The 12,669-nt window shown below is 40.0% G+C and overlaps 1 protein-coding gene across 3 annotated transcripts; it reads right to left on the bottom strand.

The window, feature by feature from the left end:
• Nucleotides 1–4,962: 4,962 nt before the first annotated feature.
• On the bottom strand, nt 4,963–12,423 carry LOC308405355 (C-type mannose receptor 2-like). 3 transcript variants are annotated; one of them, XM_080895931.1, is made up of 6 exons: nt 12,278–12,423; nt 11,987–12,035; nt 6,586–6,969; nt 6,154–6,498; nt 5,980–6,068; nt 4,963–5,896 (listed from the first exon to the last, which is right to left on the bottom strand). In XM_080895931.1, exons 2-6 carry the CDS (start codon nt 12,033–12,035, stop codon nt 5,771–5,773), a joined length of 993 nt encoding a protein of 330 aa, XP_080752057.1. In that variant the 5' UTR covers nt 12,278–12,423; the 3' UTR covers nt 4,963–5,770. The 3 variants fall into 3 exon arrangements, with proteins under 3 accessions (XP_080752057.1, XP_080752059.1, XP_080752058.1); XM_080895933.1 differs by having other exon boundaries at nt 6,586–6,938; XM_080895932.1 differs by lacking the exon at nt 11,987–12,035.
• Between the last annotated feature and the right edge of the window lie 246 nt (nt 12,424–12,669).

Genomic DNA, 12,669 nt, shown 5'->3' with positions numbered 1-12,669 from the left:
CAGAGTGGAATTCTGTCTGATATTGGGCCGCTGTTGTGTTGCTTTGAACGTGTATTTTTTGGTGTTAAACAATGTGGTTTATTTGTTTAATAAATAATTTTGACCAGTAAAATTTCCTTGTTTAAACATGCACCATGGTGTGGTCTTTCTTTGCTTGTGACTTCTTGACTTCTTGATGTTGGTAAATACATTAATTGAAAAATACCACGTTACATATAACATACTGTGAGGTCCCGCCTCCATGTACTTGTGCAATTAATCGCTAGACGGGTGTATTTATAAATAATATTATATTAGGGAAATTTTCCTATACATATTTTGACCTGGGGGTAGAATTGATTGTGAAATGGGAAGGGAAAATGCTTATGAACTTGCAATTTAAAAACATGATGCATTTAAGGTAACCCTTTTTCATTTTTATTTAAGAAGAGAATTTGTTCCTCTGTGCGATGGCCGAACCTGTTCCTTTTCGTGGAGATAATTTCTCCTGCCTTATGGAAAATCCCTTCACATGGCACAGAAGAGGCTGGAGCGCACAGAAACTGGTACACAGCAAATTCAAAAGTGTTAAATTTTTTGGTGTTAATAGTCTTCTTGCAAAAGTAGAGTTAATTTTACTCTAAGCAGAGTCACATTCTTTTAATGTAACTCTGAGGTGTAAAATGATAGTAGTTAAAATCGAGTGTTAAAAATGAGTGTTTCTCTGTCAAATCTGGAGGTGTTACAATGGAAACATTAACTCTTGACCTCTTAACTCTGAACTCCTAGAGGGGCTATGACACCAACAGAGTAAATTCACAGACTCCGCCCCCAGCACGGCTCCAATCGAAGCTGAAGTGAAGCCGTTTCAGAACATTTTGCTCTACATATTTGAGTTGTTTGCCATGCTTGGTAAGTCATTTTTTCAAAGATTGTTTCAATTATTATTAGCTTTTACTTCTGTGGCTCTTTGGAGTTGAGACAAAGCTGTGTGAAAGGCATTAGCCATGTTGCTCGCTGATAGCATAATATTCTGTTTTAGCTAGCTGAAAGGTATTGTCTGCGGGCAAATACCACAGCCTTGAAAAAAAGCTTGCATGTGAATTTTCAGTCAAACTTTTGGTCAAATACACCTAAAACAATGTCTAGAATGTGAAATGTTGGTATAATGGTGCTACTTGAAGCCTGAAAACGATCGCCCATAAAAAACAAACAAACAAAAAAACCGAGCAAACAGCAGTAGCAGACGTCCTGACTCGATTCTACGTTAGCATAGATCCCTCCAGAGTTTTGTGCACACGGTTTAGGTAAAAATGAAAAAAGTTGAGGTTTTACATTTAGTTCAGTATTACCTGTTGCCTGTGTCCTTGTTTTTTGGGAAAATACTTTACACAAGTAATGGCTCAAAGAGGATTCCTTTTTTTTTTTTTTAACTGTGCTGCAATTGTTTACTGGATTATTTGTGCCATTAATTACTGTCAACAAATTTTTATTCGATCTCCACACAGGATATGCTTGTGAAGATGGAATATGGGGGAGAGCAGAAGTGCGTTGAAGTTCCACAAAGGGATGAATGAAGGACATGCATATTGTATTGAAGAAATAAGTGATGAGAATGCTGTTATTTGCATTTACCATGTCAGACCTTTTGATAAACAAAATTCTAATGAAAGTGAGAACATGTATACTGTTACATCTTTCAGAAAATGTTTTGAAATTGTGGTGCACAGTTCAGAATAAATGTTTTTCAAAAACCATTGCATCTTTTTAGTAAATGTTTATTTCCAAAAGAAATTTCTAGAAGTTCAGAACAGTAAAATTCCCGCTTTTTAGAATTAATTAGAAGATAACTCTTAAGTAGTTAAACTAAAATACTCTTTGAGAGTTAATATATAAACTCTTAACACCAAGTGTTAAATTATCAACTCCAGACAGATTTGGTGTTTAACACTAAATCAGAGTTAACGTACCAACTCTCCAAAAAGAGTTAAATTAACACTCTCTGGTGTGGACCCATATAGACACTTTAATAGTGTTGAAATCAAATCCGACAGTGTTAATTTGGACATGCTGGATTTACTGTGTAGAGATGCAGTTACACAGTCTACCTGGGCCCCACCAACTATCAGCTAAAGAGAATAAATACATTAAATTGCTGCACATTTTGTAGACTAACATTTTAAGATTATTTAAAAAATATAATATATCTTTTTATAACATTAAATGTTATGAGTCATACAGAAGTCTTTCTAAAGTTCCATCCATCCATCCATCTTCATCCGCTTTATCCGAGGCCGGGTCGCGGGGGCAGCAGCCTAAGCAAAGAGGCCCAGACCTCCCTCTCCCCAGCCACCTCCTCCAGCTTATCGGGGGAACACCAAGGCGTTCCCAGGCCAGCCAAGAGATATAATCTCTCCAGCGTGTCCTGGGTCTGCCCCGGGGCCTCCTCCCGGTGGGACATGCCTGGAACACCTCACCCAGGAGGCGCCCAGGGGGCATCCTTGTCAGATGCCTGAACCACCTCAGCTGGCTCCTTTCAATGTGGACCAGCAGCTGCTCTACTCTGAGCCCCTCCCGGATGGCCGAACTTCTCACCCTATCTCTAAGGGAGAGGCCAGCCACCCTTCGGAGGAAGCTCATTTCTGCCGCTTGTATCCGCGATCTCGTTCTTTTGGTCACTACCCACAGCTCGTGGCCATAGGTGAGGGCAGGGACATAGATCGACCGGTAAATTGAGAGCTTCGCTTTTACACTCAGCTCCCACTTCACCACGACGGACCGGTGCAGCGTCCGCATTACTGCAGCTGCAGCCCCAATCCATCTGTCGATCTCCGGCTCCCTTCTCCCATCACTCGCGAACAAGACCCCGAGATACTTGAACTCCTCCACTTGGGGCAGGAACTCATCCCCGACCCGGAGTGGGCACTCCACCCTTTTCCGGCTGAGAACCATGGCCTCAGATTTGGAGGTGCTGATCCTCATTCCCGCTGCTTCACACTCGGCTGCGAACCGTTCCAGTGCGAGCTGGAGGCCCTCACCCGATGAAGCCAACAGAACCACATCATCCGCAAAAATCAGAGATGAGATTCTAAGGCCACCAAAGCGAAAGCCCTCCTCCACTTGGCTGCGCCTAGAAATCCTGTCCATAAAAATTATGAACAGAACCGGAGACAAAGGGCAGCCCTGGCGGAGCCCATCACCCACCGGGAACGAGTTCGACTTATTGCCGGCAATGCGAACCAAGCTCTTACAACGGTTGTATAGGGATTGAATGGCCCGTAACAATGGGCCAGACACCCCATACTCCCGCAACACCTCCCACAGGACACCCCAAGGAACATGGTTGAATGCCTTCTCCAAGTCCACAAAACACATGTAGACTGGTTGGGCAAACTCCCATGCACCCTCAAGTATCCTCGAGAGGATAAAGAGCTGGTCCAGTGTTCCGCGACAAGGACGAAAACCGCATTGTTCCTCCTGTATCCGAGGTTCGACTAGCGGACGAACTCTCCTTTCCAGCACCCTGGCATAGACTTTCCCAGGGAGGCTGAGGAGTGTGATCCCCCTGTAGTTGGAACACACCCTCCGGTCCCCCTTCTAAAGTTATTTAATGATATTTATATTATGAAAAGCAGATTTGTGACATTTTAAGTTTTTCCCGTTTTCAGATAAAATAAACATGCACAAAACAAAAGCAAACAGCCAGAACACAAAATACGATTTGATGCGCTTTCGCCTGCAGTGTGAACGTAGCCTTAGACTCAACCAACAGAGGATCATGTACGTGTAGCAGTTTCTGACAGCCAATGAAATTACAACATAATACGACATGACAAAGAAGATACATTTTAGGGTTCAATGTAATCAAAAATCACAAGTTCTAATTTAGTCTGATTGAACTGTTGCCTTTTCTTCGACAGTTTAAAGTGCATTCTTAGTTTTCGTCAGCTGAGGTTAAAGCTCCACAACGTCTGAACTTCTTTTATATATAGAGAACCTGGAGCTGAGGGTTAAAATGAGGAAGTGTAGCTGGCACTGTGCAAATGATGCATTTGGCTTAAGCTTCTTAGAAGTATTCTTGGTTTATTCCAAGTGTTTCTCTTTTCCCTCATGCTTTATTGGTCTTCTCTTTGCTCACCTTTTTGGACTTTGTTGTTAATGACTTTCCCCAGCCTGAAATAAATAGCTCGCTTTTTTTTTTTAACTGAATTCTGCCTTACATTTAGTCCCTCTCATTCCATACAATATCCTGCTAGCACTTATTTACTCATTACTTTTCAGTCACGCTTCCCTGGCAATATACTAACAAAAATATCACAGCAGCAGAAATACTTTTATTATGTGAGGGTGTGTTTTTAGTCTTACTCACACCATGAATGTTAAATAGATAGATCCTCTTCCTTCTGACATCAGCACCAACAGCTGCAGCAACAGTTCCACCGCTGGCTGAGTGTGTAAACTATACAAATGAAGCACACAGCTGGACCGTGTATTACGACTCATGCCCTTCAAGGAAGAGGTATAAAGGACAAAAACCTGAAGTATCAGCACCAGAATGTACCTGGAAGTAAATGCCATTTTTTTCTTCAGTTGTATGAGACATGGAGTATTTTGGATTGATAGTACTGCTGTGTTTGTGGCATAATATTGCTGTAGATGTTTATATGCTTTATACATTTTGAGGTAAGTTGATTTAGAGCATTACATGATTTTAAAAAGATGTGTTTGTATCATCTCTATCTACTCGTTCCTGTTTGTTGGAGAGGTTGTGGACAGATCAGGAATTTCTCACATATATTTTGTCTTTAAATTAACCGTCCCTCAAACACCTCACAGCTGGACATGTGAACAGCTGCATGTGAGTAAGTTAGTATTGTGCATTTTCACTCTCAAAGTGCAACAATAAAAGCTTTTCTGTCATGTTAACTACAGTATAAGATGAAAACATTTACTTTGAAGACAAAACAACAAAACAAAACAGAAAACAGTAGATACTCTAATTTTATTGATTATCTTTGAGGTACAGTAATACATTTTTATATAATGTTTACAGATTATTTTCCTACAGCCTAATCCCAAATCTGCTTACCTACATGCTTATTATTATTATTTTTTTCTTGTGCTGGAATTGGTGTCTCGGTTAACCTGTGGTTAAAATCATAGTATGATAAACTGTAGGTACTTCTTGGGAACATTGGGATTGGACATTTTACTATCATTGATTATAATTATAGAATATTCACATCACTAATGAATGACTTACTTCCAAATAGTCAGGTTTCGTATCATGTGTGGTGATCAACCTTCCTGTTTCCACTACACATAGGAAAAAGTAAAAGGCTAAAACTAATATCATAACAATAACTATGACCATGCTAGATTTGGCTCCCAGCCACTAAAGTTAAATTGAAGTTAAACTTAGAGATACGAGGACATCCAGCATGCATTACAGCCGGTATCCTGATCAAATTTGAAATCAGGTAAAGTTTGAGGCTCTCATGGTCCCATTTATGGCTGATATTTTTATAGTTATCAAACAGTGAAAGCAGAAGCAGAAAGATAGTGTCAAAGTGGTCAAAAAGAGATACTGCAAAACAAAACAAGAGACTAGAGCCTATCAGGAAAACTAGTGAGTGGACCTCTGATTCAAGAATTTCTACCAAACTACAACTGCAGCTGAACAAATGAGCTGTTGGTGGAACTTTACACTCTGAAATATTGAAAGATTTAAAAGATGAGACTGCTCAGCACAGCATGTTATTAACTTCACACATGAAGTGGTTCAGTCCAGTCAGACTTCAGTTTTGCAGCCACCGTCCACATCCTGCTTCTTTGACTGGTCGTCACGGTAACTCTGGACTTTCCTCCAACGAATCCTGAAGTCTGTCAGTCCTTCTGACAGCATGAGGCCTGACAGCTGGACAAAATGTGCAGATGATGAAAAACATGAAGCATAGTTTGAACTTGTGTCAAGTTTGTGTTGGTGACTGAACTGCTGACCTGCTGTGAAACCTGCTGCTGGATCTCTGTGCTGTGCATGTCTGCCTCTGACTGAAGCTTCATTTTCACCACTGTTTGCTTTGTCACTGCTAAAAATGAACCACATATAACAACACAAACATTAGTGTTTTACATGATGACAGGATCTTACAGTGTTTGCATTCTGGACCTCACCTTTGAAACAGAAAACATAGGCTGTGTCGAAACAGGCGGAATCAGACCATGTCCCTTTGATAAAACTTATTATTGCACAGTACTGAATTGAATTGTAGTTATTAGGCTCAGAAGGCTTCCAGTTAGTGAATGTGGAGGTTGTGTTGTCAGACCAGAAGGCCCAGGGATCCCTGTAGAGACCAATCCACACATACTGAACCCCTGATCCATTCAAAGTGAGCGTGATGTTGGATTTCTCCTCTTTGCTTCTTATACTGGTCAGGTCTGTGTGGTATGTCCTGCAGTACGACTGAGCCTCTGACCAGGTTTGGTTCTCCATCACTAAGATGTAACTTGTATTTTTGGCTGTGAACAAATAAAAAGGATGAATTTTCAAACACTGAATCTCATAAAATTGTAGCATAAGTAGGGCAACAAATGTTTTTTTCCTACCATTGTAACACAGGAAAGGGTAAGAAGCTCCACAGGGTCTATCATCCATCTGTGTTTGTCCCTGAAGAGCCACACAGTATTCATTTGCATTTACACAGTCTGGTTGGCCGTTAGCCCAGATCAGAAATTCATGTGTACTGCCAACATAGAAAAGTTTTCCCTCCATGGACCACTTCCAGCTGTAACGATCATCATAGAGCCCTATCCAAGCCCAAGCATTGATCCTTGGTGCCATTGAAACAAGCAGTTGGTTGATGTCGCTGTTGTAGATGGTGACCAAGTCAGTGAAGTGTTCTCTGCAGTAACTCTGAGCTTCAGTCCAGGTCATCAGCTGGTTCACAAAGTGGTATTCTCTGGAGTGGGGAGGAAGAGTGGAAAGTCCTCCTGAGAAAAATATAAATATAAAAATATAAAGGGCCTTTCTCAATATGCATACTTGTGTGTAGTTGCGTTCTCGTGTACTCGTGATACGTCATCAGTCGGAGACAAAGTACTGTTCCAATTCAAAGTAGGCACCAAGCCGAGAACGCGAAAAAGTCCCGGATGTGTTCTCGCTCCGTCTGTTATATCAAGTATGCATCGGTGGTGGTAAATATCCCAGAATGCATTTCGTCCAAAACTCAAATGCGGCAATGGCGGACGAGCGGGGCTAAAAACTTTTAAATATTACTCTTTCTGGGTCACAAAATAAACTTTTAAGTTATTTTCAAGCGAGAATGCAGCTGTGTAAACTTCAAATATCTGCTCGATTTATCAAGATATCATATATTTCCAAACATGCTCCGATGTTTTCGGAGACGTCTGTGACCCGCCAGCTCCATAGCAGACAGCGAGGTCGAGGGTTATTAGAGCCGGCAAGAACAGCGAACTCCCTCACGTTGTTTTCAACCCCGCCCCACCCCCACCCCGCGGTCTTTTCGCTACCCAGCATAAACAAACCCTAAACCCCAGTAGCTGTCTATTGTATTGAATGTCCACTAAAATAAAAATAAAAGTGCTCTAACATCTCACCTGCTTGTTTTTATTAAGGTATGTACATGTACACTATTTTTATTAAGAGAGATTTCACTACTGAGGTTAAACATGATATATAAGTCACTTAGATCACTTCTAAATGTTAATGTTTGGTTTATTTCAGTGTTTTATTTGTTCCTGAGTAAACCGATTTGGCTGTGATTAAAGTTAAGCTTCATAACATATTACTCACAGTAAAAATTCCGGACCTGTGACATCATCAAGTATGCTGGTGTTCTCGGCGAGTATGTACTTGCGTACTTGACAATTGAGAAAGGGCCAAAGTTTTTATTGGTGAAACTGGACTGTCAGACGAATCACTAAAAAGGTTTTAAAAATTAAACCAATTTAAACTAATTTAAACATCGGAGCACTTTTGCAAATATGTGATATTTGAAGTTTGTAGAATGTAGAATGATGTAGAAATAGAATTTCCAGGTGTTTTACTTTTACTTTTACATATTTACAGATACAGATTTCTGTTTGTTTTCTTTTTTTCTTTTTTTTTACATTTGTGTTATTTGTGTTTGTGTCATTTGTGTTTTAACACATTTTGGAAAGTCTGTATTTCACATCACTGTGTGTTGTCAAACACAAACATATTTAATCTAAATGAATGGAACAAAAACAGAAAAGAATGTCCAGCTAGAGATTCCACCACCTGGACTTTTAACCATGCAATGAGATGAAAGAGGCAAAAACATACAGTTTTTTTGTTTAAACACATGTTGCATATGTTTAAGACAACAGAAAATAGAACTATAGTTTTTATGCTATTTATTTTTCTCTTCTCTGTTGTTAAACTGCAACAACTACATGTAATGCAACAATGTACAACTAGTTTTCAACCCTCTGAAGCCAGGGCAAGTGATGGTTCCTGTTGGTACCTTCGGGTGGCACTGTCACTTGGTGTTCACTCTCGCTGTGGTAGAGTATCACTTGCTGTTCCCGTTCCAACCCACAAGGTCCAAATTCGTAGGCTGCATCCTCCTGAGGACCCGGTCTTTGCGGTCTACGTGGGCCGGGTCCTCAGAAGGTTGGGTAAGCCGGAAGTAAACAGCTGTGAAACTGGACGGTCTAGCTTTCACCGCCGTCTCGGTGGAGTTTAATAAACTCAGCCATCTGCTCGTATATCAAATATAAAACGACACTGGTGTAAATTCTCAACCATCTCACGCTTCTAAATCAGTTTTTTGTTTGACGTTTATTCAGTGGTGTGAAAACCAAGGAGGAACCCACCCGAGGCATTGATAAAATGTTATGGTCCTGGGTCAGTGACCCAGAGTTTTTGGTTTTTGTACTTTTACTTTTGATTTCATCATGGTTTGTGACTGTTTGTGTTTTGGGTTTCTGTGATAGTGTTTCTAGCTCTCAAGTTTCGTGGTACTTCCTGAGTCCTGATTCGTAGGTTTTGTTAATTCTGTGCTCCCTCTGTTCTGTGTCATCCCTACCTTTGTATCCCCTCTAGTGTAGTCAAGTCTCCACATAAAGCCCGCATCTCTAAGTCTGTGTCTTTGCGTGTGTTTTGAGTTTCCTGTTTTATTGTGAAGGTCTGTCTGTGTCTTATGCCAGTGTGTTCAGTTTGCGTTTCCCCTGTCTCCTCTTGTCGATCACAATCAGCTGTGCCTCCCTCCTGTGTGTAGTTTCCGCGTTCCCTTCTGTGTATTTATAGGCTGTATCCCAATTCAGGGTCTGCAGCCAGTTTTTTCAAAAAGGTCTCAAAGACTTTAGAGTCAGACCTGTTACAGATCGTCAACTTTTCTTTATTATCAGGTGTGTTTCCAGAATCACTAAAAACTGCTGTAATAAAACCTATACTGAAAAAGGACAATCTTGACAAGACACAAATGAACAACTACAGGCCGATCTCAAATCTCCCATTTTTAAGTAAGATCATTGAAAAAGCAGTTTCTCAACAGCTCAGTTACTTCTTAAAACAGAATAACTGCTATGATGCCTTCCAGTCAGGTTTTAGACAGAACCACAGCACTGAAACCGCTCTGACCAAAGTGTTTAATGAGAAATATGTCTGAATACAGACAGTGGAAAAATGTCAGTCTTAGTTTTACTGGATCTCAGTGCAGCATTTGATACAGTTGACCACAACATATTACTCAAATGACTGGAGAACTGGACAGGTCTTTCAGGAACTGTACTAAACATACTTAGAAAACAGGAAATACTTTGTATCAATAGGTAACTTCACATCTGAGCAGACATGTGGAGTTCCCCAAGGTTCCATCTTGGGACCCCTTCTGTTTAACATTTACATGCTCCCACTGGCACAGATTATAAAGAACAACAAAATAAACTATCATAGCTATGCAGATGACACACAAATATATATCACAATGTCACCAGGAGACCAAGGCCCTGTACAGGCTCTTGGTAAATGCATTGAGGAAATTAATGACTGGTTGTGCCACAATTTTCTAAAACAAAACAAAAACAAGCTAAACAAAAACAAAACTAAAGTAATAGTCTTTGGTGCCAAAGAAAAACGATTACAGGTCACCAGAGAACTTCAATCTATACATCTAAAAACCACAAACCAGGCGAGAAATTTGGGTGTAGTGATGGATGCAGACCTAAACTTAGAAAAACACATTAAGACAATAACAAAGTCAGCTTACTATCACCTCAAGAATATATCAAGGATAAAAGATCTGATGTCTCAACAGGACCTGGAAAAACTAGTCCATGCGTTCATCTTTAGTAGGCTTGATTACTGTAACAGCATCTTTGCAGGTCTACCTAAAAAATCAGTCAGACAACTACAGCTCATTCAGAACTCTGCTGCTCGAGTCCTCACTAAGACCAAAAAAGTGGACAACATCAGTCCAGCTCTGAGGTCTTTACACTGGCTGCCTGTCCATCAGAGGATAGACTTTAAAGTTCTGATGCTGGTCTATAAAGCTCTGAATGGTTTAGGACCAAAATACATCAGTGACCTCCTGACCCAGTATGAACCTTCCAGATCCCTCAGGTCATCTGGATCCGGTCTTTTATCAGTTCCCAGAGTCAGAACCAGACACGGAGAAGCTGCATTCAGGATGTCCAAAAAACTTGCTGAAAAGCCTTCAGCTTATCCAAAATGCTGCAGCAAGAGTCCTGACAGGGACTAGAAAGAGAGAGCATATTTCTCCTGTTTTGGGTTCCCTTCATTGGCTTCCTGTTAAGTCCAGAATTGAATTCAAAATCCTGCTCCTCACATACAAGGTCTTAAATAATCAGGCCCCATCTTATCTTAATGACCTTGTAGTACCATATCACCCTATTAGAGCACTTCGCTCTCGCTCTGCAGTCCTACTTGTTGTTCCTAGAGTATTTAAAAGTAGAATGGGAGGGAGAGCCTTCAGTTTTCAGGCCCCTCTTCTGTGGAACCAGCTTCCAGTTTGGATTCGGGAGACAGACACTATCTCTACTTTCAAGATTAGGCTTAAAACTTTCCTTTTTGCTAAAGCATATAGTTAGGGCTGGACCAGGTGACCCTGAATCCTCCCTTAGTTATGCTGCAATAGACGTAGGCTGCCAGGGGATTCCCATGATGCATTGAGTTTTTCCTTTCCAGTCACCTTTCTCACTCACTATGTATTAACAGACCTCTCTGCATTGAATCATATCTGTTATTAACCTCTGTCTCTCTTCCACAGCATGTCTTTATCCTGTTTTCCTTCTCTCACCCCAACCGGTCGCAGCAGATGGCCCCGCCCCTCCCTGAGCCTGGTTCTGCCGGAGGTTTCTTCCTGTTAAAAGGGAGTTTTTCCTTCCCACTGTCGCCAAAGTGCTTGCTCATAGGGGGTCATATGATTTTTGGGTTTTTCTCTGTATCTATGAAGCACCTTGAGGTGACTTTTGTTGTGATTTGGCGCTATATAAATAAAATTGAATTGAATATTGGGTTATTTAGACCAAAATAATAAATTTTGCTCAACAATGGCCTAATATCCACTTACGAGGACATCATACTGCTACTGTTCTATCGATCTTTTAAACGAATATCCTGATATGTGGCTCTCATTTTTCTTAGAAACAAAAATCAGGTAAAAAAAAAAAGATTTGGTAATTCTTTGTTTTTGCATTCATCAGGCCCCAATATGCCCAGATATCAAAGAGAAATTAAAAATGCATGCCGTGGAAGAGTTCAGGTCTTAGGAGGGATTTTTTGTCATAAATTCCTTTTAGAATGTTTATATAATGTTTCAAAAAAGTGAATGCAGGTATTTTGGTAAAAGGAGAAAAAGGTTTTGTCTTTGTACTTGTGGCGGATGTTTTAATAAATTACATTTTAAAACCCTTACATGTAATGAAATTACCCAAATGGTTTCAGTCTGTCACTGTGTGTTCATATGCTACAATTTGAATGCTTAAGATAATTATTACTGACCTGAGAGCAGTAGGATGAGCAGTAAACAGGTTTCTTCCATTCTTTGCATCTATATAATAGATACAGTCATTACAATTACTGTGCCATATTTATTTATGATATAAGATTTTTATCATTTAAAATTTCTTATCTCCATTCTAATAGCTGCTTGGTATGTGTTTAATATGTATATTTGCAAAATAATCATATGCAATAGTTTTTCAATGTTTACATGTATCTATCATGTCTTAAAAATTTTTAAATAATCATTTATAAGTTTTATCATTAATAAAGTAATGATGTATAACTTACCTGGCAGTTTATTTTTTCATCTGTTGACTCTTCTCTCAGAGAAGAAGACAAATATGTTTTAAATTATACTTTTTTATAATTTATTATCAAAGATTTAGAATTTTAAATTAGTTTTGAGCGGTACCATGGACCTGCGTCTCTCTGGCTCTGACACAGAGTGCTGCCTCACCCAGACAGTAAACACTTTTATTACATGTCATAAAAACAGAATGTTAACGTGATTGGTCAAAAAGCTCAAAAGTTCATGTTTCATCTCCTGCACCTTTCAGACATCTCCCTATAAGGAGACATTGCTTCTAACATCACCATGGCAACCATCTCTTGTCAGGCCTGTAATGCGAGCGGTGGCCATTCCCTAATAACTGATTGGTTGCTCTGTTTTTTTCTCTCAG

The sequence above is a fragment of the Rhamphochromis sp. 'chilingali' genome (genome assembly GCF_963969265.1).
Source record: "Rhamphochromis sp. 'chilingali' genome assembly, chromosome: 1".
Lineage (NCBI taxonomy): Eukaryota > Metazoa > Chordata > Actinopteri > Cichliformes > Cichlidae > Rhamphochromis > Rhamphochromis sp. 'chilingali'.
The sequence above is the reverse complement of the archived record's forward strand: the minus strand, read 5'-3'. Positions and strand labels throughout refer to the sequence as shown.